General features: G+C 55.8%; 3 protein-coding genes, 1 long non-coding RNA gene and 1 other non-coding gene across 10 annotated transcripts; 1 reads left to right on the top strand and 4 right to left on the bottom strand.

Annotated features, from left to right (window-relative positions):
• Nucleotides 1–241: 241 nt before the first annotated feature.
• On the bottom strand, nt 242–3,488 carry LOC141574637 (uncharacterized). Its single transcript, XR_012501533.1, has 2 exons — nt 1,273–3,488; nt 242–680 (listed from the first exon to the last, which is right to left on the bottom strand). It is a non-coding gene; the product is annotated as an uncharacterized LOC141574637 (long non-coding RNA).
• Nucleotides 3,489–3,805: 317 nt separating this feature from the next.
• On the top strand, nt 3,806–17,483 carry SLC34A1 (solute carrier family 34 member 1). Of its 5 annotated transcripts, none has more exons than XM_074350218.1 (14): nt 3,806–3,950; nt 4,848–4,977; nt 5,118–5,267; nt 5,368–5,496; nt 5,569–5,712; nt 6,606–6,717; nt 6,825–7,020; nt 7,108–7,203; nt 12,376–12,445; nt 12,715–12,882; nt 14,071–14,187; nt 14,289–14,413; nt 15,103–15,275; nt 17,346–17,483. In XM_074350218.1, exons 2-14 carry the CDS (start codon nt 4,869–4,871, stop codon nt 17,365–17,367), a joined length of 1,611 nt encoding a protein of 536 aa, XP_074206319.1. In that variant the 5' UTR covers nt 3,806–3,950; nt 4,848–4,868; the 3' UTR covers nt 17,368–17,483. The 5 variants fall into 5 exon arrangements, with proteins under 5 accessions (XP_074206319.1, XP_074206315.1, XP_074206318.1 ...); XM_074350214.1 differs by lacking the exon at nt 17,346–17,483 and adding an exon at nt 15,414–16,112; XM_074350217.1 differs by lacking the exon at nt 17,346–17,483 and adding an exon at nt 15,414–15,709 and having other exon boundaries at nt 15,069–15,275.
• On the bottom strand, nt 11,415–11,488 carry TRNAD-AUC (transfer RNA aspartic acid (anticodon AUC)). Its single transcript has one exon. It is a non-coding gene; the product is annotated as a tRNA-Asp (tRNA).
• Nucleotides 17,407–18,708, bottom strand: PFN3 (profilin 3). Its single transcript, XM_045510055.2, has one exon. The coding sequence runs from the start codon at nt 17,818–17,820 to the stop codon at nt 17,407–17,409; it is 414 nt and encodes a 137-aa protein (XP_045366011.2). The 5' UTR covers nt 17,821–18,708.
• Nucleotides 18,709–18,853: 145 nt separating this feature from the next.
• Nucleotides 18,854–26,445, bottom strand: F12 (coagulation factor XII). 2 transcript variants are annotated; one of them, XM_010946194.3, is made up of 14 exons: nt 26,354–26,445; nt 25,935–25,992; nt 23,270–23,369; nt 22,508–22,578; nt 22,107–22,217; nt 21,837–21,968; nt 21,585–21,689; nt 21,280–21,445; nt 20,946–21,172; nt 20,610–20,859; nt 20,226–20,362; nt 19,982–20,131; nt 19,268–19,416; nt 18,854–19,176 (listed from the first exon to the last, which is right to left on the bottom strand). In XM_010946194.3, exons 1-14 carry the CDS (start codon nt 26,408–26,410, stop codon nt 19,009–19,011), a joined length of 1,881 nt encoding a protein of 626 aa, XP_010944496.1. In that variant the 5' UTR covers nt 26,411–26,445; the 3' UTR covers nt 18,854–19,008. The 2 variants fall into 2 exon arrangements, with proteins under 2 accessions (XP_010944496.1, XP_045366010.1); XM_045510054.2 differs by lacking the exon at nt 19,982–20,131.
• Nucleotides 26,446–26,718: the final 273 nt, after the last annotated feature.

Below are 26,718 nucleotides of genomic sequence, written 5' to 3'. Positions count from 1 at the left end.
GATGTGGTGAGATTTGCATCTTGAAAAGCTGGCTGGCTGCTTTTTTTGGAGACTGGCTTGGAAGGAGCAAGGCTAGAAAGGGCTATCGCACTAACCCAGGTGAGAGTTGGTCCAGGGAGGTGGTAAAAAGATTAAGAGGCTCCTGGACACAGTGAAAAAGAATGTGACAATGAATACATGTATGTTCATGTATAACTGAAAAATTGTGCTCTACACTGGAAATTGACACAACATTGCAAAATGACTATAACTCAATTTTTAAAATGTAAAAATATATACATACATACATACATACTTGGTTTAGGGGGAAAAAAAAGAGGCTCGTGGAGAAGGAAAATTAGGAGAACTGAGAGATGGATTAGAGACCAGAGTGGGGAGGAGAAGCCAGTGTCAGAGATGCCTGCTCTGTGTCTGGCTCCGGGTCTGGACCACATGCTGCTCACTGAGGCCGGGAACATTTGGGGGAAGGAGCACGTCGTGTGCTCATATCCGCAGCTCCAACTGCTCGCGCCGGAGGCACCTCAGACAGTCTGTACAGATGGATCTTGGCATCTTCCCTCCAAAACTGCTCCTCCTCCAGGGTGCCTTTTCTCAATGTGAGACGCCGCCAGACACCCAGGTTCCGGGCTCAGAGGTCTGGGGGAGGCTGTGGCCAGAGTGCAGGTGAGCAGCCAGGGCGTCTGTCACAGACGGGGAGGAGGCATGCCGTGAGCAGGAGTGGGCTGAGATGAGCAGAGGGGCTGAGATGCCTGGGGGCTGGAGCGTGGCCACTTTCTCCACTGCTCTCAGGAGTCCCAGAGGCCGCTCTGGTCAGCTCCTAGGTCTCACTAGGGCTGTAGCAGCCCCACCCCTGGAATAGTTTTGGAAGTGGTGGACGTCCACAGAGCTGTGTAATTATATCTCTTGCGATTCATTTGATTGATAAGTGCTTCCCCCGCTAAACCCTATGTTCCATGAGGGCAGGGAACATAGATCTCAAAACTGCCAAAGATCCTAACCTTATTAAAAAGGAGACGCACCCCCAGCTCATAAAGAGCACCTTGGATATGGCTCTTCTGCCCAGGGTCTGACCGGAACGGGGCAGGGGAGAGGAGCGGGCCTGGGGCAGGGTCCCCAGATCCACTGCGGGTGGGGATGCTCGCACCCAGAGAGCCTCTGAGCCCACCCAGGGCCTCTGAGCTCAAGGACGAAGCCGACACAAAAACTCAATAATAACTGCATTTCCCTGGATCAGCGACACCCCTCCCACCTATGTGTGAACCCCAGTCTTACCCAGATCACTCCCTCCAGGTAGGAGAGGTTCCAGGACATCCAAGGCTTCACCATGTAAATTATGGTCCATGACTGAATGTGATGCAACCATTAAAAACATCTGAAAAAACAAAACCAACCTCTGTGCCGAGCGTAAACACACAGGAAAAGCCTTACGTCACAGCGTTAGATGAAAGACGAGCAAGATGGCATCTTCCGTGGACAGTAACGTCCAAAGTAGATTAAAAACGCACGGGGAAAGGGCGAAACGCAGTGTTCTCAGCATCACAGCCATGTTTCTGAGAAGCAGGACTGTTTTTATTTTCCTTTTTGCCGTGAATGAGGACCTTTCTAGTAAGCACCGGGCGGCTGATTCCCTGCCTTAGTGCCCCGGAATCTTCCAGAACAAGCCATAAGACCAGCTGGCTAATAAGTCCAAACCAGAGCACTTTACAGAGCAGAAAGGGACTCTGGCCAACAGCCATAAACCCAGCCTTGGCCAGGCAAACCAGGGCTTACGGTCACTCAACCCAAACCAGTCCCAGCCACACCTCTGCCCACACTCCCCTCCCCTGTGGGTTCTGTGGCCTAAATGACCACGGCCACAGTGTGGTGGCGCTGGGATCCAAACCCAGGCTGGCTCTCAGCCACTTCGACAGAGAGTCTATTGTGAACACCATGCGGGGCGTTAACTCCACCCAGCTCTGCAAGTTAAGCGCGAGCTAGCTAACCTTTGTCCCATTAAAGGGGAAAATGTGCACGGACGTCCACCCTCCTTGATGGAAAAGGCTGGGTCGGTGTCGCTCTACAGTGTGTAAGGTGTTGAGCAGGACCGGAGATCCTGAGCAATCAAAGAGCAGCTGGTGACAGGGAAGGGTATAGAGCTCAGTGGTAGAGCACGTGCTTAGCATGCGTGAGGTCCTGGGTTCAATCTCCAGTACCTCCATTAAAAAATAAATAAATAAACTGAATTATCTCCCCCCAAAAACTAAAGCAAAGAAACAAAAAATGAACTAATTAAATTCAAAAAAAAAAAAAAAAAAAAGGAGTAGCTGGTGAACCAAGAGGAAATGTTGACCTGAAACAGGACTGAGTGTCTAGGGGAGGAGGGGCTGTTTCTTCGGCTGGACACTTCAGCCAACCTGGAGACTGGGAAAAGCATGAGAGCATGAAGAGAGCAAAGGTGCTGAGGACCTTTGTTCTAGGCACTGAGATGGGTCACTGATTTCTGAATCCTGCAGCTGCCTGGAAAAGCCATGCTCATTGCCCTTTTAGAGGTGAAGGGACTAGGGCCTGGGGAGGGGGAGGTGACTTGCTTTAGAATCCCAGGCTGACTCAAGGATTGGACCATTTCTTGGACCAGGAGAGAAGCTGGCCTTGCCAATCTTGGCTCAGCATAGAATAGGAACCCCACTAATGTTCCCGGAATGAGTCGACTGACACGCACGTGGTTGGCTAGGCGGCTGGATGTCAGGTAGGGTACTCCCCAAGCTAGATCTTGAATGGAACTCATCACTCCTGGATCAGATAAAATCCTTTTGTTTGTTTGTTTTTTTGTTGGGGGGTGGTAGATAATTAGGTAATTAATTTTTTTTTCCTTTAATGGAGGCACTGGGGACTGAACCCGGGACCTCAGGCATGCTAAGCACGTGCTCTAACATTTGAGCTATGCCATTCCCCTCTCATAAAATCTTAAGCCCTGAGAAGGGAAGGCTCCAAAGCCCTGTGAAAGTGAAACAAGCTTCTCAAAGCCTACCTAAGACCCCCGTCTGGGTTGTAGGAAGTCTACCACAGACCTCACGTCAAGGTCAGCTTCCCTATCCAGAATCCCAACCTGATATATTTCCTGTCCTTCCCAGCCTCCCCAGTCCCAGCTGCACTGCCCAGTAGCCCCGGGATGCATCCCCTGCTCTCCATCAGTCCTCTTCCCGCTTTGATTCGGACCCCATCATCCCCACCTGGACCCTCTCATCAAATTCTTAACTGGTTTCTCTGCTTCCAGACCCACACCCTTTGACACATTCCAAACCCGCCACAGCTGGGACCATTCTGAAATGCAGACCAGGCCCTTTCTGTCTGGCCAGGGGCTTCACGTTCTCTCAGACTCACTGCCTGGATCTGTGGTTGTAGACGCTCCACAATTCAGCGCTACCTGGCCTCTCTGGGTGTCTTCTGTGACTTTCTCCATCACAAGTCCCCTCTCCTCCAAATGCCCCCCAAGACACACAGACAGACCCACAGACACCCAGGTGCATGGCTGGGCCGAAGGGGGTTTAGGTGATTCCCTGAGGGGTCCTGTCAGGCCAACAATAAGGGAAAGGGGCCAGAGGCATAGAATCTCTGGGGACCCTGGGAACAAGGTATCCGAGTGGCATCCGAGTCTCTGCCTGGGGGCACGGGACGCGTCTATACCCTCCTTGCCGGGTCTGGGTCACCGGTCAGGCTGAGTATGTATGTGGGGGAGGGGAGAGCCTGACCGCAGACTCCCCCTGCAGAGCTGACGATTAGCAATTAACTGGGAGGAATCTCGGAGTGGGAGTAGTGGTGATGTTAATCAGGGAAAAGTGGGGGGAAGGAAGCTAGGGTTCTAGGGACTTTGCCCTTGACCCGAGGGTATAAAGAGGAGGGTCCCAGCTTCTCCTCAGGCCCCTAGGGCTTCCTTGAGCAGCTGAGAGGGAGCGGAAACACAGAACCCCTAGGTGAGTCCAGGGTCCTCACATCCCAACCCCATCTCCAGCTCTTAGTAGGAAACAGGCCCTCACCTCTGTCCTGAACACATCCCCCTTCCTGCCCCAGCCTGGCTCACTCCTCCAGAGCAAAAGGACTCATGCTCTTCCAGGGCTGGGAATTCAGCCCTGCATACCGACACCCCCAACTCCAACAGCCAGGACCCTTGGAACAATGTTCGGGGCAAGGGCTGGGGGGTGTTGGGAGGCAGGGGGCACTCCCACTCCAACAGCTGAGAACTCCCATGGCAGTTCAGGGGGGTCTAAAGCAAGTAGGGGGCTTCCTGGACTTGGGGACAGGGTGGGGGCCCCCCTTAACTAAACCAGTCCTGGGCTGAGCACCTTTCATGGGAGAAATGCCATCAGTGTTTGTTTATTGCTGGGGGTGGGTGGGAGGGGATGGGGAAAGAAATTCACTGTGCCCCCTGGGGCTCTCTGGTGGCCCCCATATATGTCATTAGGACACTTGTCCCCATTGCGAAGATCCATCTGTTTGGGGAATTATTTCATTGCCGTCTGTCTCCTCAGTAGACTTTGAGCTTCCTGGTGGCAGGAGCTGCATCCGTTTTTTGCCAGCTGTACCCCAGCACCTAGCTCAGTGCCTGAGATGGGGTGGATATCAGTGAATACTTGCTGAATGAATGAATGAATGAATGAGTCAGTCAATGAATCCCCCCATCTGGGCCGAGCACCTGAGTGAGCATCTCTGGGTGTGTGTGGGGGTGGAGGGTGTGCTTCGTGGGTGTGTGTTTGGGATCACACACCATGAGTGTTTGTGCGTGTGGATGTGGGGGAGTGGGAGTGTGTGTGTGTGAGTTCCTAGGACCCAGCCGTTGTCACTCAGTGTTGCTGCGGCCCTCTGATGTGCAGGGCCTACAGCGTGTGCCCAGGATGATGTCCTATGGAGAGAGGCTGGGGGGCCCGGCTGTCTCCCCACTCCCAGTCCGCAGAGCGCACATGGTGTGTGGGGCAGCCTTTGCCTATGTGCCCAGCCCGCAGGGTGAGTGCTGCTCCCACCCCTGGACCCTGCCTGCCCACAGTTGCCCATGTCCCGGGTGAGGCCTCCACCCCTCCACCTACCCCTCCCCCCTCCCCGGGATGTGGGGCCACTGGGGGCTCCTGAGCAGCCTCCCTCCCCAGTCCTGCACAGGATCCCGGGGACCTCGGCCTATGCCTTCCCCAGCCTGGGCCCTGTGGCCCTCACCGAGCATGGCTGCCCTTATGGGGAGGCTCTGGAGTGTCACAACCCGCTGCCTACCAAGCTGGCCCTGGAGGATGAGCAGAAGCCAGGTGGGCCTGGGTCGGGGTGGCAGTGGCATCGGCAGCCCCTGGCCCAGCACCCCTACCCCCACCCGGCTGCCGTGCTCACAGGTGGCCCGCCCATCTCCAGAGCCCGGCTTGGCCCAGAAGCTGCGCTGGGCTGGCGTGACGCTCCTCAAGGCGCCACTGATGCTTGCCTTCCTCTACCTCTTCGTCTGCTCCCTGGACGTGCTCAGCTCAGCCTTCCAGCTGGCTGGAGGTAGGGTCGGTGGGGAGGGGACCAGGGAAGGGTTCTGAAGGGTCTCAGACAATGCTGGCTTGTGCTCCCCAGGGAAGGTGGCTGGTGATATCTTCAAGGACAACGCCATCCTGTCCAACCCAGTGGCGGGGCTGGTGGTGGGGATCCTGGTGACCGTGCTGGTGCAGAGCTCCAGCACGTCCACCTCCATCGTCGTCAGCTTGGTCTCCTCCGGCTGTGAGTTGGCTCACCAGCACCAGGGAAAGAGTGGGGGGCTGGGTATGCTGGACCAGGGGCTGGGGTGGGAGGGACAGGATGGGGGACAGGAGGCTGAGGGCAGTGGGCAGCTCTGGCATTTCACACTCTGTCCTCCAAAGCAGGGCCTGGAGTCTCAGCCAGGAGGGGGGCTCCAGGAGCTGGGAAGAGTGGCAGATGGGGGCTAGAGCCCCAGGAAGGCTCACCTCCGTGGAGTCACTCAGCCACCAATCAGTGGAGCAGAAGCAGAGAACCTGCAGGACATATGCAGGGGGCTAGGATTTATTGCAAGAAATTGGCTTACGTGACTGTGAGGTTGGCTGGGCAAGTCCAAAATCTGTAGGGCAGGCTGGAACTCTTGGGCAGAAGCCGGAGCTGCGGTGCACAAGTGGAACTTCTTTTTCTTCAGGGAAGCCTCAGTTTTGCTCCTAAGGCCTTTAACCTCATTGCATGAGGCCCAGCCGAGGACAATCCCCTTTAATTGAGGTCAGCTGATGGTTGAGACCAATCCTGTCCACGAAGCACCTCTACAGCAACATCTAGATTGGTGCTGGATTGAGTAACTGAGTGCACGTGTGCACGCGCAAGCGCAGAGACGCACTTGCGTGTAGGACCCATGCCCCCACGTACACGCGCCCACACGTGTTCACATCTGCGCAGGTGGTGCCTCGGTTTATGTGCCCGCACACACGTAAACACACAACACGAGCCCCTGTGCACCTGCGACGCCAAGCCTGGGCGCGGTCAGCAGCCTGGCAGGAATGCCTGCTGGGGGCCCGCATGTGGGTAGTGGGTGTGGTCTTGCTGGAGGGGTTGCAGGGGCAGGAGCTGGGTGGCGCCCACCCAGTCAGTTAAGAGTCCCCCTCTTCTACCAGTGCTGGAGGTGAGCTCTGCCATCCCCATCATCATGGGCTCCAACATCGGCACCTCCGTCACCAACACCATCGTGGCCCTGATGCAGGCAGGGGACAGGACTGACTTCCGGCGGTGAGGGGCCTGTCCTTGTTGGGGGAGGGTGGTCCCAGCTGCCAGGAGCCCCCAGCCTGAGCGCATCCTGGCTCCGGCCAACCCTGCAACGTGGCCTCCCTGCCCAGGGCCTTCGCGGGGGCCACGGTGCACGACTGCTTTAACTGGCTGTCAGTTCTGGTCCTGCTGCCCCTGGAGGCTGCCACTGGGTACCTGCACCACATCACTCGACTGGTGGTGGCCTCCTTCAACATCCGAGGCGGCCGCGACGCCCCTGATCTGCTCAAGATCATCACGGAGCCCTTCACTAAGCTCATCATCCAGGTGGAGGCAGGGCTGGCATGGTGTGGGGGGTGGCGGAGGGACAGCAGGGCCCCACCCTCACCCCCTCCGCCCACGTCTTGCCCACAGCTGGACCAGTCCGTGATTACCAGCATCGCCACGGGGAATGAGTCCCTGAGAAATCACAGTCTCATCCGGATCTGGTGCCACCCAGACCCCATGGAGGTGAGTCCCAGGCCTGGCGTCAGTGAGAAGATCCCTCCTCAGACAGCTGACTGCTCGCGTCATCCTCTGTTCAAAAGCTCCATGGAGATCATTTTGCTTGGGAGGACAAACTCGGGGCACTTCTGCTGTGACACTGTGCCCGTGGCAGATGATGCTACTCCCTGTCAGCCTCACACCACCTTCAGACAGCCATTGCCAGTCACTTAGAGTCAGCACGTCATCAGTCGAGCCCAAAGGTCAGTTCTCAAAGCGGCACACGTACCACCTGGGAGATGCAAAGGATCCGGCCCTTTTCTGGACCTGCTAAATCAGAAAAAAACTCGGGTGGGGCCCGGCAGCCTACATCTCATCAAGCCTTCTAACCATTCCATGCTCAAGTTTAAGGACCACTGATCTGGCTCAACACTCTGGTTTCACAGGTAGAGAAACAGGCTCCAAGAGGCTAAGAACCTTGCCAGAGCTGCTTCTGCCGCATTGGGGCCCCAGCACAGGCCTTGCAGTCTACAGTTCTCTCTTCCCTGGCTTCTAGAGGGTCAGTGACTCAGCTCTGCTGTGTTTGGGGGCCCAGGTCATGCGGGGAGGGGGTGGGGAGACAGTGCTATAAGGATGCCTGGGGGAAGTAGGAGCAACAGGAAGCTGGTCCAGGAGCAGGACGAGCGGGCCGTGGAGACCTCACACTACAGCCACATGTGCCCCTTCCCCTGGAGAATGCAGTAGACCTGTATCCCCTTGTCCTGCTGCACTCCTGCGGCTTTTTGGCTTCTACTGCCCGGAGGGAGGGTCCGTTTCGATCAGCTGGACACTCGTAGACCGGCCATTACACCAGGCTAACAAGCAAGCAGGCAATCAACACACTCTCACTCAGTCATGAAAAGAAAAATGCTTCATCAAAACCGGAATCCACGGTGTTTGCTTCCCCTTGATGATGCCATATGAGAAGTAACTCCATTTAGAACGAGAGACAAGGAAACCTGGAGCCCAGGACACAGTGCAGCCTCTCCACTTGCTACTTGATGTGCCCGGGCTTCATCCCAGTGTGAGCAGAGAACATCCTTTCAACCGGCCCAGCGAGGTTCCTTCACATGGGAGTGGCATACAGCTCCAGCTCAGTCCTTCTGAGTGTTCAAGGCAGTTTGATATCAAAAAGCCCATGCAGGCAGCTTTCACGCCAGCTTTGTGACCTTTGTAACACAGGCCCCGCTTCTCACGAGCTCTCTAGGCACCCTCCGAGCTCTCTGAATCACCAAAATCGTCTCTGCTTCATAGCAAAACCTGAAAGAGAGCAAAGTCACACACTTTGAGCTTCACAAAAAACAAGCTGGGGAAGGGAGCTCCTCGGTGTGGCTGTCCTCGCTTCCTCTGAAATCCCCACTGCCCGCCTGCAGCTGCATTCAGGCAGTGTCCCCTTGCAGGAGGCACCGCCAAAGGTAGCCATCATCCGATGGAATCCTCAGTGATGCTGGTGAGGTGGACATAAGTCTCCTGTCTCCCACCAGAGGAACCTGAGGCCCAGAGACAGGAAGTAACCCGCCCAGTTTCCCTGGGGCTGTCCTCACGTGCTCCTCCACTGTCCCTGCTGCCACCTGCCTGAGCCCTGGTTTCTCGTCCCAGCTCTCCTGGGAAATCTTTCCTCAGAAGCAGGGTCCAGATCGGATTTCCTTGGCTTGGAGAGTAGCTGGGGGTGGGAGGTGAGCTCCCTGTTCTCGCCCCCAATCTCTGGGACAGTCCCCTCGGGAAGGTGGCTCACGCAGCCATGTGCGTGCTCTTGGGAGGTGATGTACATTGACAGCTCCTTCTGCTCCAAAGACTCAAGTTTCCCCTTTCCACCTGTTCTCATTGCCTCCAGCTTTCACCAAGCCGGGCCCAGCTTTGCCTAAATCAGTCTCCAAGGCATCTATGTGATGAGGAGTCAGGTTTTCCAGATGGCAAAAGAAAAGCCAGAGGCGGTGTCAGTGTCCCAAAGGTTTTTGATGCTACTGTGTCGTGACACTATCCTGGGAATTGCCTTCTTGCGTGGTCACACTGTGGATAGCCAACCACACCTGTTTGGTTTAAACAAGCTTCTTTTGAGGACCTGCAGCCTAGGAGGCAGGGATTATCACAAGCCCTTTTTGCAGATGAAGAAACTGAGGCTCAGACAGGCTTGTCCGAGTCTAAGCGATTGAGGTGGGACGAAAATCCTGGTGGAATCTTGAGCCCACACTTCTGACTCTCCATCTCGTTGTCTCTTCCAGACGTATGTCCCACCATACATGTCCATTTCCCACTCTGCCTATCAGGCCTGAATGCCACCAGGGGACCACAGTCGCTTGGAGACCTTCCAGGGTGGTAGGAGTGGCCGTAAAAAGGAATTCTCCTCTTTACCACCAGATGGCGCTGCTAGCACTGTGCTCTCCCTCCACTTCCATCAAAACAAAGACCCTAAACAGCCCTTCTCCTGGGCGGGAGTCCGCTGCGCAGGCCCACATCCTGCGCGGTTCTCCCCAGGGGAAGAGTTCTTGGAGCCCACATTCCTCTGTGAGCTTAATCATCTCCTGCAGTTCCCAGAGGTGCCTCCTTAATTTGGGTTGTCTTGGCAGGCCCATAAATCCCAAACTCTCTCTTCCCAGATTCCTCACAACTAGCCCCTGGGGAGAAGTGGGCAGCATTACCGACCTCATGCTGCAGAGGAGGACACTGAGGCCCAGAGAAGTTACGTGTTCGGTCCAGTGTCACACAGCTGGAAGTGCCCAGCGGGGGTCTGAGCCCAGGGCTGTCTGTGGCTGTTCCTCCCAGGGTGTTCACCACCCCTCCACATGCCCCGCCCACCTCCCCCCAGGCCCAGGAGGGATGGGCACACCCTGGGGGCATGCCCCAGACCCTGGGCCTGCCAGCTCTTCAACCAGGCTGGAGCTCCCACCTTCTCCCTCTGCTGGGCTTGGAAGCCCCAGGGTCTAGGCCCTCCCCTCCAGCCCTGCCCACCCAGCCTGGCAATGCAGGGAATTACCTTCCTGTGTGGTCCTCCTCTCTGCCCCTCCAGCTACCTCTACACCCTTCTCTTGCACTCTAGGGTCTCTGGACAGCGCCTGTGAGTTCAGCCAGGGCCACACAACCCCAGGCAGGAAATTCCAGGTTCCAAAACGCCAGCGGTCCTAGCCCCCAGCCTTGCCCTGCCCTGACACTGCCAGCCCTGAGTGAGATCCCAGTAGAGCTCTCTCCTCCTGCATGCTCCCCAGGTCCCACAGGCCCCTCCCCCAAGAGACCCTGGGGCCCAGCCCAGGGCAGGATGGTCCACCAAGCTCCTCCCCAGCAGGGCATGAATCTTCAGGCATATCTGCAGGAGCCACTGATCTTGACCTAGAAAGTCAACCATACACACACACCAAGTCATGCAAGATGGGCCCAAGGAGGGAGGGGGTCAAATCCTTATTTGGAGGCACAAGTTCTTGAAGGCTTGTCATCATCTAAATCCTGCGGAGAGAGCTTCATAGCTGTTTTCTCCTTTAACCTTTACACCAGCTCTCTTATTACCCTGCTTTGGAGAAAACAGTTTCAGGGAGGTGGCATGACTTGCCCAAGGTAGTCGGTATAAGCAGCAGGATTTGAACACAGATCTGCCCGGCAGTCAACACCGGCTTTCTCCCTGTTACCACCACTTCCCCGGCCGGCCTCTCTGATTCAAGCTCAGCACAGCTCATTTTCTCCTGGCTTCTTGGCCCGTGATTCTGGCTCCAGGCTTGAGGGTGCCCCAAGACCCTGGTGTGCTCAGCTGAGCACACAGATGTGCTCGTGGCCCCACTCAAGGGAGGACATGCGGCTAAAATAAACCCCGATTTAAAGAGAGGCGCCATAAATAGTTCTTAATTCTAACATATATTTTTTAATGACGCCACTTGGAATAAAATGTAAAGGAGCAGTAAATCCAGTGCCAGCACCCCACCTGAGCCCCTGCCCTCAGCACCCAGGGTCAGAGGGGTGTGGGCTGCAGACCTCCGGGGCGAGTGGGACCAGGGCGCACGGCAGCTCCCAGAGGAGGCCGAATGTGGTGACAGGGAGAAGCTATGGCCCCTGCACATGGCCTGGAGCTGGGAAAGTAACTGCCCCTCTCTAGGGCTCAGTCCCCCCTCTGTGAGATGTCTTCTTCCCAGCCAAGCCCAGCCCACTTTCTCCTTTAACTGCTGGGACCCTGGGGGGAAAGGTAAGGACCCCCTCAGTTTGCTTGTCTTTTTAAATGGCGGTACTGGGGATTGAACCCAGGACCCCGTGCATGATAAGCACTGGCCCTACCACTGAGCTATACACCGCCGCCCTGCCCACCCTATTACGTTTTTAAAAAGAACTTCACTCAAGAAGGCTGCAAATGAGTGGTCCCCAGGCCAGACTGACCTTCACAGAATTGTGCAGTATGTCTTTAAGTGGTTGCCAACATTTACTGATTGGGAGATTTTATCTAAACCTTCAGAGCTGTGCTTTCTCTCGTAGAATTGGGCTAGGCTGCATCCCTGGATGGCATCAGTGCCCTGGAGCTGAGTTCTGATGCTCCTATAGGCCAGCGCACTCCCCACCACCCCCACGCACAGCCTGGGCCCCGCACCTAGGCTGCTTGCCTGGCTCTGGGCTCTCTGAGTTAAAGGGCCCCCCTAGAATCCCCCCTCTCTTCTCTGACAGTAGTGGGGAAGGGGAAAGATGTGGGGCCTAAACCCTCTTCCCCAACCCCTCCGGGTAAGGAATCAAGCGAGAGGAAAACAGAAGTTGGGCTAGGGGCCTTGAGGGGAGGATGCGGCGAGGACACCCGGGAAGAGGGGGCACTGAGGCAGGGACTGATAATAAAAGATGGGGAAGGGAGGGTTTTCAGAAGAAGCGGGCCATGGTCAGCGGCATCCAATGCCAAGGAGAGGTGGAAGGAAACGTAGACAAAAGCCACCCGCTTGGGAGGCCCCTGTGGGTCCCTGAGAGAGCCGTCAGGGGGCTAATGGGGCAGAATATTCCAAGGGCTGACAGCAGCCAGATTTTTCACCCCCATTTCTTCAGTGGAGCAAACAGACTCAGAGAGGACAAGGAAATCGTCCAAGGGCATGTAGGCAAGAGGACCACCTGTATCCCCCCATCCTCCATCTCTCCCTAACCCCCAACTTGGCCCAAAATCAGGCTGCATTTTCCTAATTTCTCTAAGTCACTTTCCTCTTAATCTAGGCTCCCACCCCCAGGCCCAGGGCAGAGGCCAACACCAGCCAGATGCTCGGAAATGTCACCAGGGAGAAATGTGAGTGCCTGCGGCATGGGAGATTTCCGGCACAACAGGGCTGAGCCTGGCAGAGGCAGGGCCGACTCCCACCAGGCCACTGCTGCTTCCAACCCCAGGACAGCTGCCAATTAGCCCAGCTCCTGGGCCGGGGGTCAGGCCCTGCTGTTGAGGTTGAAGGACCGTGAGGCGGGGCCTTCAGCTCTGAGCCCAAGAGGGTAGCAAAGGTGGGTGGCTGGGAGCCGGATGGGGCGTCAGCTCTCACCAACTTGACACCCACACCCCTGCAGGCCACCACATCTTCGTGGACACAGGGCTGCCTGACCTGGCCGTCGGGCTCATCCTGCTAGCTGGCTCCCTGGTGCTCCTGTGCACCTGCCTCATCCTTCTTGTCAAGATGCTCAACTCTCTGCTCAAGGGCCAGGTGGCCAAGGTCATTCAGAAGGTTATCAACACCGGTGAGCCCCAGGCAGTGGGGGGAGGGGGAGCGGGCCCCAGGATGGGTGCTTCTGGATCTTGCCAAGTCCTGCACTGCCTTGCTGTGCGATCTGGGTGGAGCCCTACCATCTCTGAGCCTCAGTTTCCCTATGTGAACAAAGAAGATGTTGGACCGGGTGATTCCTGAGGCCCCTGAGGTGCTGACAGCTGAGGATCTGGGGCTGCCTCCTGCTGGGGTTCCATTCTGGCAGGTGGCTCTAAAGAGAGTCTCAGAGGCTATTGTTCCATTCAATTAGCAAATAGTCGTTAAACCCCTACTGAGCGCCAAGCACACAGCTGTGATGTCAGGGATACAGAGGTGAGCCACACAGAGATGATTCCTGCCCTCAGGGGCCTCACAGCCCAGAGAGGGAGATGGCCAGGAAAAAAATAAATGATTGAGGGGAAATAAATTCAGATTAAGAGAGCAGTAACCGCCAACGAGAAAGCAAAAATGGCAGATAGAGAGTACAGAAGAGGCTGCCTTCGATGGGTGGTCAGTGGCCTCTGTGTGGAGGTGACATTTGAGCAGAGCCTAAGCGCGGAGCAGTCAGATGTGGCTCCTGGGTGGAGGGAATAGCATGTGCAAAGGCTCGGAGGCAGGTCCCAGCTGGACAGGTGGAGAAGGGCGGGAAGACGTCAGTCAGCGAGGTAACAGGATGGAGCAGATCCCAGGCCCTGAAGTCTGTGCTCAGAGCCTGGACTTTATTCAGGGGAACAGGGGCACTTGGGGGTTTGGGGAATGGGAGTGACACCATCTGATTTTCATTTTAAGCCTCCTGAGCTTTCAGGACATTGCCTGGCACTAGCAGAGGCCACATGATTAATGCTGGAATAAGAGGCATGGTGGATCTATGGGAGAGCAGAGTCTGCCCGGGGGCTGGAGGGCTTTCCAGAGGCAGTGATCCCCAGGCTGAGCCCCGAGGATGAATATTTAGGAGAAGGATATCCCAAGCAGGGGGAACAGCCTGAACAAAAGCGTGATGGAACTAGGCTAAGGGTCTTGGATCCAAGATCAAAAGAGGGCCAGGAGAAGTGACCTCAGTTGAGCAGGGGACTGATAAGGTCCCACTTGGAAGCTGGCATCCAACACCTCCTCCCCAGAGAAAGTCCCCACTCCCTCCCAATGCCTTCCCACTGACCCTACTGGGACGGGGGTTTCCTCGCAGACTTCCCTGCCCCCTTCACCTGGGCCACAGGCTACTTTGCCATGGTGGTGGGCGCTGGCATGACCTTCGTTGTCCAGAGCAGTTCTGTGTTCACCTCAGCCATCACCCCACTCATCGGTGAGTCCCCACACCAAGGTGGGGTAGGGTGGGGCAGGGCTGGCAGGGAGAGGGCGGAAGGAGGGAACTGGGGAGATGGCATCCTCTCCTCTGCCCCCCAGGCCTGGGTGTGATCAGCATCGAGCGTGCCTACCCGCTCACACTGGGCTCCAACCTCGGCACCACCACCACGGCCATCCTGGCTGCACTGGCCAGTCCCCGGGAGAAGCTATCCAGCGCCTTCCAGGTACACTTGAGAGAGTAGCCCTGCCAGAGGCAGGACAGGGCTGGGACTGGCACATGGAGCCTCACCCAGCATAGGACAATGTGTACCAAACAGTTTTTGACTGTCTACTAGGGGCCACCTGCTATGCCAGACTCTACGGAAACCACACTGGCAAAGTAGACCTGGTACCACCCTTCAGATTAGTGTCTGTCAGGGGAGATATTACTGAGAACCACACCAATGAATAAACAGCAGCGGGTGGGGTTCACACTCTGAGGAAGAGGTGCTGTAAGAGGGGCCTGGCCCTGCCTGGGGGATCAAGGACGAGTGGAGGGAAGCAGCCAGCAAAGGGGTTGCTGGTCTAGGAACAAAGGAATAACTGCTGAGCCAGGTCACTGGCCACTCAGGGGGCCAGAGCTTCTGACCCAGAAACTAGTATGAATCTCTCAGCTGCTGGATTTGTGCACAGTTGTCTGGGGAATTCCCGAGAGAGGAGCCAGTGCGGGAAACTTGGAGAGTTCTGGGCAGTGGTTATTTACCTACTGGTCCAGAAGTGTTTCAGTATTTTCCTGGGGGCATGTCAGCCCTAACTGGTGACTTTCCTGCCCAGACCACGTGGGGTCCCTATTATCTGTCCTGACTCAGGAGCTGGGACCCTCTGCCCTCTCCCCTGCAGATCGCCCTCTGCCACTTCTTCTTCAACATCTCAGGCATCCTGCTGTGGTACCCAGTGCCCTGCACGCGCCTGCCCATCCGCATGGCCAAGGCGCTGGGCAAGCGCACCGCCAAGTACCGCTGGTTCGCCGTCCTCTACCTCCTCCTGTGCTTCCTGCTGCTGCCCTCGCTGGTGTTTGGCATATCCATGGCAGGCTGGTGGGCCATGGTAGGTGTGGGCGTGCCCTTCGGGGCCCTGCTCACCTTCGGGGTGCTTGTCAGTGTGCTGCAGAGTCGCAGCCCCGGGCGCCTGCCCAAGTACCTGCAGACGTGGGACTTCCTGCCCCACTGGATGCACTCCCTGCAGCCCCTGGACCGTCTCATCACCCGTGCCACCTTGTGCTGTGCCAGGCCCGAGCCCCGCTCCCCACCGCTGCCCGCCAGGGTCTTCTTGGAGGAGCTGCCCCCAGCCACGCCCTCCCCCCGCCTCGCGATGCCTGCTGGCCACAATGCCACCCGTCTCTAGGCTCTGGCCCAGACTGGCTCCTGGAGCCAGGAAGGGCCTGTGCCTGGTGCCCTGGGTGGAAGGGCAGAGGGGTGTGTCTGTGTGCTGTGGGCACACACCTGTCCCTGTGCAGGTCCTGGGAGGTCTGGGCTTGTGTGGCTCAGGGTCAGTGTATGAGCACACATGGGCCTGTTGGGGTAAGCCTGTGTGTCAGCCTGCACGTGTGTACCCATGCACCTGGCAGCGGGGTGCTGCATGCCAGCTGCAGGGTACTTTGCACATGCATTTGGAGGCCTGCGCTTGTGTCCTTGTGTACACACAACTCCCACTGGGCTGGGCAGGAGTAAGGGTAGGTCTGAGTACATGACTCGCAGCTGTTTGCTTGCGCATGATGTGGGTGCCTGAGTCACTGGCTGAACTCTAGCCCTGTCCCTGCCACCTTTCTTCCCCCGCGATACCACTCTCCTCATCCTCATCCAGGTTTTCTCTGTCTCCGCTTCAACCCCCTTCCCCAACACTGCCTGATTAAGAAGAAGAAGAAAAAAAAAAGAATGAAACTCATTGTGCACTTGGAAGTCTGTTTCTCTCCATCTAGCGGGGAAGGAGAGTCCACGGTTTGGGGTTCAGCAGCACTCTCTCCCTTCCCAAAGGCAGCCTGCTATGTCCTGGAGGAGCCCGCCTGCAGGCTCACCCTCACAATCCACCTGGCCCTACCTAATTAGTGCAATCCGCAGTTCAAACTCCCTGGAAGCCCCCCTTGGGCCACCCCAAGGCGAATGCAAGGAGGGCTCTCTGTACCTCCAACCCCCAACCCCACCAGGCTGACCTCCTCTGGTCTCTATCTGCCACTGGACTCACCCAGCTCATTGTCTGTCTCCCTCCCTCTTTCTGGGATGAAATCAGTTCTCCAGAAAACAAGTGACAAGTAGAAGCTTGTCAGGCCCACTGGAGGAAGGGACAGGGAGGGTGGAGTCGGGCAAGAGAGGCCATGCCCTGGGCCCTAGTGCACAGAGAGCAGGGACCAGCCACCTTCCCTCCCACCTTTGTCTTCTACCTTTGGGCCATAAACCAGACCTTATTTAAACCCACCCAACTTTTTCAGTCTCTCCTCCTCAATTCCTCTTCCCCCTTCCCTCAGCTGAGGCCTGAAGAGGTAGGGGGTGCCAAAGTTCCTCCCTCTAACCCAGGGGCAACTCTGGGGCCTTTGAACCCCAAGGGGGCAGGAAGGCTGCAGGGCCTAAGACTGGGTTCTGGTGGTCTGGAACAAGTGCCTCCCCACCCACCACCTCTGGTTCCTTTGAAATTTGTTGGGGGAGATGCAAGGGCCTGGGAGCCCCAGAAGCTGTTCTCCAAGCTCCCAGCCCCACCCTGTCACCCATTCACAACGCTTGCTAGTGTTACCTTTGGCCAAGTGGAGGGGGTGAGGACACTGGCCTCTAGCCTGGGGAGTCATGTGGGAGGCTGGGGAGGAGACCTCCTTACAGTTCATCCTGCACCGACTTGGGAAGAATTTTGTGGGAAAGGATGCTCAGGCCTGAGCTAGAGGGTTTGAGAAGTCCACTCCCTCCTCAGTTTCAGTGTCCCTAGGACCCTGGAAGGCCCCCAGGCCCCCAGGATGCTGGCCTAAGGAGTGAGGCCAGAGGCCTCTGCAGGGCACCCATGGGAGGGCCAGGTTCAGGGCTCAGGAGGCTGGGATGCTTCTGGACTCATAATACTAGCCTCCCCAGGTAACCCTTCTGCAAGATTCATCTAGTAAACTGGTTTCCTCATCTGCAACTTCCCCTGCCCTCACAGCCGGAGGATGAGTCTGCCATGACCAGGTCAGAGTTTATTTTGGCGCCGGCTGCTGGTCCTGCTAGCTGCCCTGCATTCGCAACCCGTGGATCAGCTCGTGCATCGTCTTGTTGAGAACGCCCCCGTGAACGCCCCGTCGGCCCATGAGCACGAGGAGCGCACGCGGCGTGTGGCCAACGCAGACGGCGCGCCCGTCCAGCCCCTTGGTGCGCGCGTCCAGCACTCCGTCGCCCTCTGCCAGCAGGTGGTCGCGGATGACGCAGCAGCGGCGCCCCGCCACGCTCAGGCCGGCCTGCAGGAAGGTGCGCCGATCCGGCCCCGTGAGCACACCCACCTCCTGCGGTGAGATGGCCGCCAGCAGGCCCCCGGGCCGCGATGCCCACACGCAGCGATTGTCCGAGTGGCCCACGATAGCCACGTCGTCGATGCGCTGGTCCCGCAGCACCGCGCTGATGTAGACTTTCCAGTCTCCCATTCTGGCTCAGAGTGCACCCCTCGCCTTGCACTTGGAGGGTCCTCTGGCTGCGCCGCACGCCTGGAACGCCCAGAACGCCCGGGGCGCTGGGACGTGTTCAGGGGCGGGGCTGTGACGTTGAGGTACCGCGACGTCACAGAAGCGCTACTTACGCTAGAGAATGGGGCGGGGCGGGGGCGGTGTTCGTATCTTACGCCTGATGAAGTTCTAAAGTTACTCTGAAGGCGGGAATCAAAAGTCAAAATAACCCTCAAAAAACAAAAACAAAAACAAAACAAAAAAAAACCCAACGTATATGTCCATCAAGTACCGAGGAAGTGGGTTTAAGAACAGAAAGAAAGACACCAGGTTTGGACAGCCGGACCTCTTGGCTTGGTAGCCATTCAACCCCCAGAGCATGGTTCTCAAACACTTCCCAAAATCTCCTAGAAAGCTGTTAAACAGATTGCTGGGCCGCAACTCAGAGTGTCTCATTCTGCAGTATGGAATGTGACCAGAGAATATGCATTTCTCACAGGTTCCCTGAGGACCCTGCTGCTGGTCCAGGAAACACTTTGAGACCCACTGCCCTAGTCCCAGCTGGGATAGGAGTGAAGATCAGCCTTAAGGGTCCACACCACTATTTCAATGTTAAGGACTTCTAACCATGGTTCTGAACCTCCGCTGCAGACGGAGTCACCTGGGAAGTTTTAAAAACATACAGCTACCACGCTCCCATCCCTAGAGATGCTGATTTAATTGACCTGAGGTGGATATTGGGCATAGGTTCAAAAAGCCCCCCACGGTGATTCTGAGAACTCCTGCTCTATAAACTTAAAGTATTCGTTTTATACGAGGAATAATATGTGGAATCACCTTGCACAGAGCTTGGAACACAGTATTTACGGCTCAGTAAGTGTCAGCTGGACGTGAATCTAAATCTAGTATAAGATCTCAACAGATTCCTTTCTCTGAGGGGATGTGGAGAAGTTGTGCACCGGTTTACTGTAGTGGCATTTTTTCAGTAGGCTCCCTGAAGAGCTGTGCCTTTGAAGCATTTTCAAAAGCACTTTATTGAGTGCCAATGCCATGCCTGGTGCTGGGCTGGCAGCCTTGGGAATGGAACACAATCCTTGCTGTCTGTGATCTTGCCCCAGCCACCCTTCCATTCTAGAATTGAGCAGGAAGGAAAGACGAGTCCCTGGTCCGTCAGGAAGCAGTGTGCTCCTGAATCCAGGCCAGGTAGTTGGCTACGTCGGTGTACACACCCGGCTTCTGGCGGTCGCCACAGCCTGAGCCCCAGCTGACGATGCCTCGCAGGATGAGCTGATGCTCTGCCGTCTGGTCCTCACACACCAGCGGGCCCCCGGAGTCACCCTGGGTAGAGGACACGCAGCTCAGCGCCCTTGGCCTGGGGTCTGCACTTGACCGGCTTGGGGGAGGGCGCCGAGCGGGCCTAAGTGCTCACCTGGCACGCGTCGGTGCCGCCCTCGAGGAAGCCAGCGCAGAGCATGCCAGGAGTGAAGGCGTCTCCGTGCACGTCGGGGGCGGAGCAGCGCTCGGGACTGATGAGCGGAACCTGAGCCTCCTGCAGGAAGCTGGCATACTCCTCCGCCCCTGCGAACAGGGAGCGCTTTCTTCACTCACACCCCTCCCGACTCCGCTTGCCGCCCAGGTCACGGACCTGGCTGTGCCAGGCTCTTCCAAACCCGCTAATCTCCTGACTCCCTCGCAGCGAACCCAAGAAAGGGGGAGTTGCCCTTAACACCACTTCATAGAGAAGGAAATTGAGCCGGAGAGGAGCCGGGATGTGAATGGGCCAGGAGGAAGCAGGACTGCTCTGGAATCCCACTCCCACTTCCCGTCCAGTGTCTCAAAACCTCGCTCCAGAGCCAGCCCACCCGCTGATCCAGCGGGAAGCCGACGTCCTAGTTGGCCCTTGCAGCCCAGTGCCCAGAGGAAATCATGAGAAAGTATGATTCTCCCAGGGCCCCTCAGGAGATTTGGGGACCTTCCTGGACAGTGAATCCCAAGCCCTGGGAGAAGCGGACTGCAGAGACAAGAGCCTTGCATGTCCTCACAGCCCACTAAGTCAGCCCCTCGTAGTACCAAACCTGCGGGCTTCTCTTGCCTACGCCGGTAGTCAGAAGTCTCCCTCCCGCCCCCAAGGCGTTCTGCCTACCCTCGAACTGGTGGCCCCAGCCGGCCACCTCGCAGAGTGCGGCTTCGGGTTCGGCGGAGCGGGCGGCGCTACTCGGCAGGCACACCGGCTGAACAAAAGGCGACGAGTGCGCGCAGCAGCCGTCCGCGCTCTCCTGCAGTCGCACCAGGGCTAACCCAGGCGGGGAGGAGCGTGAGATGCGGACGCTGGGACGCTGGGTTCGGAGAACCCTTTCCCCTGATCCCCGCGGGGCATCCCCACGCACCCAGGTCGTGCTGGTAGGTGATGGGCGAGAAGCCTTCGTGCAGGCGGTAGGTGAGCACGGCCAGCGTCTGGCACTGATCACAGCTCTGGTTATGGCGGTCCTGGCCAAGTACCACCGTCAGCTCCTCGGGAGCGGGTCTGCGGGAAGGGTCGGGGAAAGGAAGCAAGCTCAGAGCCGGCCACAGGCATCTTGCGGGAGCCTCCTCCTTCCGAAACCCTTCTTGGGTTTCAGCTTCCTCCTGGGGACCCCTGAAGGGGAGAAGGGAGAAAGGTGGGGCGGGGACGCAGGAAGGTAGGGCACGTGTGCGGGTGTCGCGCGGAAGCTAGGCACTGAGAAGAGAGGAGCTGGGGTCCCGGGAGGGGCGCTGCCCGCGCTGGCACTCGCCGGTTCTGCAGGCAGTGAGCCGCGGTCAGCACCCAACAGGGGGCGATGAGGCTGCCGGCGCAGAAATTTTGGCCCCAGTACAGCGCGGCGATGTAGGGGTGGGCCCCAGGGAGGGCCACCAGTCCCCCGACGACGCGGCTCAGCGAGGACAGCCGTTTTCGGAGGCGCTGACCGCAGCCCGCCGGGCGCTCGCTAGGCAGGGGGATCCGCTGCTCCGGCGGCGCGCACCAGGCCGTAGGATGAGCCCAGGCTGAGGACGGAGAGACCCACGATCGGTTGGAATATAGCTCGCCCCGCACCCTCTCTACTCCGACTTTCTTAACCCTTCCCAACTACCTGAGGTTAGGGGTTGAGGCGGGGTCTGGGGTGTGGGCTGAGCCTTCTGCAAAGCCGAAAGGGAGGGCAAGGGGAAGTCCTGGGGCCCAGAGGAGATCCGGGTCGGAGGAGTGATTTGGGGCTCCGCCTTGCTTGGGGCCTGACACTGTGCCAGGCGGCAATATTGCCAGCTCAGTTGGTCGCCTCTCCAAACGAAGCACCATGGGCGAATGTCGTTGTCCGGGTTCCTGTGACCACGGGGGAGGCGGGGGTGGGGCGCTGTTAGAGTGTGAGAAGCTCCAGAGGGCCCGGGGGGTGGGGAGGGGGAAGCCCTCCCCTGCCCCAACCAGCGCACCGGCAGAAGGCGTGGTCGCCCAGTCCCCAGTTCAGCGCTTGCTCTGCAGTCACATTCCAGAAGGTGGCCTCCGAGGCCCACGGCTGACAGGGTGCGCCCGAGAGCGTAGTCTGGGCCACGCCGCGGTAGTCGAGCCCGCGGTCTTTGTAGCAGATCGCCTTGAGATCTGGGGAGAGAAGGGGCTCCCTGCAGCTAGGGGAGGTGGTATGGTCTCCCGCCGCTCTCTCACCCACTTCACTCTCCCTCCTCCCTCTCCGCAAGCCCTTCCCACGTGGGGGCGGAGCTTCCCCGAGATCCTGACTCACCCACGTCGCACAGGCGTCCCGCGTAGCCCGCGGGGCAACGGCACAGGCGGTGGCCCTCTGCCTGTAGGCAGCTGCCCCCGTTGAGACACGGGTTGGTGCGGCAGACTGGGAGAAGGAGCACGTTGAGCCACCCCTAGGCCCAAAGACACCCGCCCCCAGCCCCCTCACCCTGGCACACCACTTGGCCTCCTGCCAGCCTCTTCCCCACCCTTCGGCCCTCCTCCCTGGCCAATTCCCCACGCATCCACTCACCCTGGCTGGCCACTGGTTTGCAGTGGGCATTAGGACCCTTGCACTGGCACTTGGCCACACCTGCCCGCTCAAGCCTATGCCATATTTCATTCTCCTGGAAGAACCGGAGAAGCTGGGACTCGAAGCACTTCTCTGGGGACAAAGGGACGGAGTAGTCTCAGGAGGATCTGGGGCCATGCCAAGTCTTTGGTAATCCATGGACCTCTTAGGTAGACCCGTGGCTTCCTGTGTTCCCCAGCGCCCCCTCCCCTCGCTTCAGCATCTCTTTACCTCTCTGGCAGTGCTTCCCAGTAGAGTGATCTGGACAGATGCAGCTTGGGCCATTTGGCATGTTCACACAGGTCCCTCCCTTCCGGCAGGGGTTGTGTTTGCTGCAGTGGTCTATAAGAGATGGGCACAGTGGGAGGAAGAGCCCGGAGCCTGAGTCAGACAGAATGAGGGACAAGTCCCTACCCAAACCTGCTTGTTTTATGACCTTAGCCCTCCAAGTTTCCAAGCCTTAGTTTACCTACCTGCAAAATGGGGCTACCCCCTCTTAGAACTTCTCCCCCTGGAGGGAGTGAAGGGGCTTGGTGGGCTCAGAATCCCAGGTGTTTGGGGTCTGATGGTACCTAGGAGACTAACTAGGGGTGAGGAGAGGGCCCTGAACCACTCCAAAGTTTGTGTGGCACCTTTCACTGTCTTGGGCTCCAGGCAGTATGCCCATCGCTGGTCCTTCTCGAAGATGGGGGTGGTAGCACACCTGTAGAAAGAGATGAGACATAAGACATGAAAATGACCCAAGTGCCCATTGACAGATGATTGGTTTAAGAAGATGTGATTATATATATTCAAAGGAACATTACTCAGCCATTAAAAAAGGAATGAAACATTGCCATCTGCAGCAACATGGGTGGACCTAGGGAATATCATACTAAGTGAAGTAAGTTAAACAAAGAAAGGCAAATATGATATGATATCACTTATATGTGGAATCTGAAAAATAATACACATGACTCTACAAACAAAACAGAAACAGATTCACAGACATAGAAAACAAACTTACAGTTACCAAAGGGGAAAGGTTGGTGGTGAGGGATAAATTAGGAGTATGAGATTAACAGATAAAAACTACTATACCTGAACTAGATAAGCAATAAGGATTTACTGTATAACACAGGGAAATTTATTCACTATCGTGTAATAACCTATAGTGGAAAACAATCTGAAAAGAATCACTTTGCTGTACACCTGAAAGTAATACATCATAAATCAACATACTTTAATAACAACAACAAAAAAGAAATAGGTGAGGCTTCCCTTCTCTGCCCAAGGAGCCAGGCTTCCCTCCCCTAACACAACCCCTTCTCTCCAGGCGGGGTGCCTTGGGCAGAAGGATGGGCAGAGTCCCCTTCCCCCAGGCGCCTGCTCCAACCCCATCTGGGTAGTCTTACCAGGGTCGGGGGCCGGGCCGGCCTCTGTGGATGCATTTGTGATACAGCTGCCCGTGGTACTGGAAGGGGAAGTGGCAGGGCTCCCCGGTGACAGTGAGAACTGCAGGGATAACACAGGCCTTGATGACTTTCCCTGTGCCTCATTGCCCAGGTACCACCCCTCAGGGGCTTGTTAGAAAAAGGATAATCTTTGAAAAGATCATGGTGTCTTCAAGACCACATTCTGTTTAAGAGTTGGTTTCTGGGGTCAGACAGCTGGAGTGGACTCCTGACTCCACCACCTACAAGCTGTGTGACCTTGGGCAAATCTTCAGCCCTTAGGCTTAGAAGAGTGCTTGCCACAAAGTAGGTACTTAATAAACACTTATTAAATGTTGAAGTCACTGACGACTCTGAGCTTTGGTTTCCTCATCTACAAAATGGCAAAAATAATGCAGAGGACAGTTGAAGGGTTTCAGTTTTGCAAGATGAAAAGAATTCTGGAGATGGATCATGGTAATGATTGCACAATAATGTAAGTGTACTTAATACCACTGAACTGTACGCTTAAAATGGTTAAGACAGTAAGTTTTATATTATATATTATTTTACCACAATAAAAAAATTTTAATGCTGATGTAGATATGTTAGTACAAAAAGGTGTTCATAATTTTAAATGATGAAAAGCAAGACAAAAACAGCATGTCAGTCACCAGAAATTAACACATTGTAAACTGACTATACTTCAATTAAAAAAAATTTTTTTAAACAGCATGTCAATATGGTTCTATTTTTGTACCATATGCATATTTACATATGCATAAAAAAGAAATATAGAAGGAAATCTCCAAAATTTGTAACAGTGGTTTTGGAAAGATAGTGGATTCTGGGTGACATTTTCATCTTTTCTATTTCGGTAACTTGTAAAGTTTTACAATAAAAATATTGTTATTTTGATTTTTAAAAAGAATACAATTGAGCCTCATTGTTCAGATTCTGTGTTTGCTTATCTGGCCCTCTTGCTAAAATTTATTTGTAACCCCAAACCAATATGCAAGGTGCTTTCATGGTCACTTACGGGCATGCGCAGAGTGGTGAAAAATTTGAGCCACCCAAAGTGCACATTCCCAGCTGAGGTCAAACAAGGTGATGTGCTGCTTGTTTCAGCTCCCACTGTAAACAAGTGTCCTTTTCACGCTCTATTTTTCAAATTTTGTGCTTTGGGTACATGATTTTGCTGTTGAAAATGGCCCCCAGAGTGTTGGAGTGCTGTCCAGGATTCCTAAGTGCAAGAGTGCTGTGATGAGCATTATGGAGAATATTTGTGCGTTAGATAAGCTTTGAGCTATAGGGTCACTGGCCATGAATTCAGTATTAATGAATCAACAAGATACATTAGGTAAGGTGTCTTTAAACAGACTCACACATACAACAAGGTTAGATATTGATGATTTGATGAAAATGTTGTGACCAGAGCTCAGAGGAACCTAACCCTGTATTTCCTCTAGGAGCAATGGTTCAGTTTTTGCTAATTCCATGCTCTTGGTGACTTTCTAGACTGCCATGAATAACAAGAACCGACTCTACCTACTTCGGAAGAGTGTTGTGACATTTACATGAGATCTCGTCTATAAAACACTTATAACACAGAGTGTGGCACATAGTACGTGCTCAGTATACATTAGCTGCTATTTTGTTTTTAAAGGCATAGTGGCACTTGTGTTGTGGGCCAAATCAGGGACAGGACAGTAAAGGAAGAGAGAGGGGTCTGAGATGGACCTTTAAGATGCAAATGGAATTGACACAGAGGACCCTAAGGAGGTGATCAGGCAAGGGCAGGGCAACTAGGTTGGATCAGGCTAGAGGGAGGAGCACAGTTTGGCTGCCTGTGGAGTGAGCCAGGGTTTGATGTGCTGGGCCTCAGTGCCATGTTGGGTTTGATCCCACCAGGCCAGGCCACTAGGCTCACTAGGACGGTGTCAATCTAGTTAACAACTCCAGGCAAATAGTGCCTGAAAGAATAAAGAAAATGGGGAGTTATGGCAGGGGAGAGAGAGCAGACATCCTCCATCTAAAAGGGAGCTTGATAATAAAAGTCAATATATTTTAAGCATTTACCATGCACCAGACTGTGATACAGTTCCTCACTGAGATTAACGACTCATTTCTCCTTCACAACCCTAAGAGTTTTACCATTACCAGCCTGGTTTTACAGATAGGGAAAATTGAAATTTGGAGAGGCCAAGTCACTGGCCCAGAGTCACCCAGCACATAAATGATGACACTGGGACTCAGAATCATTTAGGGTCCAGAGCCCTGCTCTCCGTCCTTGTACATCAAGGGCACTGGCCTCTATGTGGTATGACTGATGCCTGCAAGATGTATTGAGGAGAAAAAAAGAAGCAGGGAGGCTCGGGAAATCAAGGAGGAGGGCAGGTGCTGGACCAGGCACTCAGATGCAGCCCCAGCCCTGCCCTCTAGGTGCACACAGCTCACTGTCAGCCTGGGTCCCCGGCACCCATGCGCACTCAGGTCTGAATGCCAGCCAGACAGTTGTGGGGATGAGGGTAAAGAGTGCCCTTGATCCCTCCCCTCACTCCAAGGGCTGCAGACTGACCATCTGTGCACTCCCCTCCATACTCACCCCATCCAAGGGTCTCTCAGGAGGTCAACCCAGGCTACTTACCCACTGTGTGCTCACTCGCTCTGAACTTATGTTCCTTGGGGGCTTTCCAAGGTGGAGCCTACAGGGGGAGAGAAGAGGGCTGGGGATTTGCCCAGAAAGTCATAGCCTATCCCTATCCCATGCTAGTCCCTGGCTTTCTCCCACAGCCCAGAAATACAGAGATTTCCTCACAAGGACTGGACCCCTCCTTCCTCCTCCCACTGTCTCCTCAAGGGCCCCCTCCCCCGGAAATGCAGGCCATGTCCCCATACCCAACAGCACTGACTGTCTCTCTCTCCTGCACCTGGGCCTTATGGGCTGGCCTTGTCTTTCCAAACAGGCCTTCCAATCACCTGGACTAAAAGGTCATGGGCTAAGGCTGTGATGGGGAGCCCCCAGGGCCACCCTAGTACCATCCTCCTGATTCCCACAGCTCTCACCGAAAGCGCTGACTCCAAGCTCACCAGCAGAGCCCCCAGGAGCAGCAGAGCCCTCATGGCGTCTGTCTGTTGGTCCAACCACTTGCGCAGGAGTCCAGATCAATAGACTCGGTCAAAGGTCCTGAGGCCTGGGAAGCAGAGATTGGTCGAGCTGCCATCCTGGGCCTGGTGGGGCACAGGCTGTTTATGGAAAGCCAAGCAAAGAGTTTCCTTGGTAGGGCCCCAAGACTGGGAAAGCTGGGAGTTGGTGGGTGGGGAACAAGGCTCCCCCTCTCTTCCCCAGAGAGTAGAACAAGAAGCAGGAATAGGGACCTGCTCTGACTCAGGTCCTGTTAGAGATGAGGATGTTAAGGAGATCCAAGAGA

This window comes from Camelus bactrianus, chromosome 22, assembly GCF_048773025.1.
Source record: "Camelus bactrianus isolate YW-2024 breed Bactrian camel chromosome 22, ASM4877302v1, whole genome shotgun sequence".
NCBI lineage: Eukaryota > Metazoa > Chordata > Mammalia > Artiodactyla > Camelidae > Camelus > Camelus bactrianus.
This window is presented reverse-complemented; position numbering and strand designations above follow the sequence as displayed.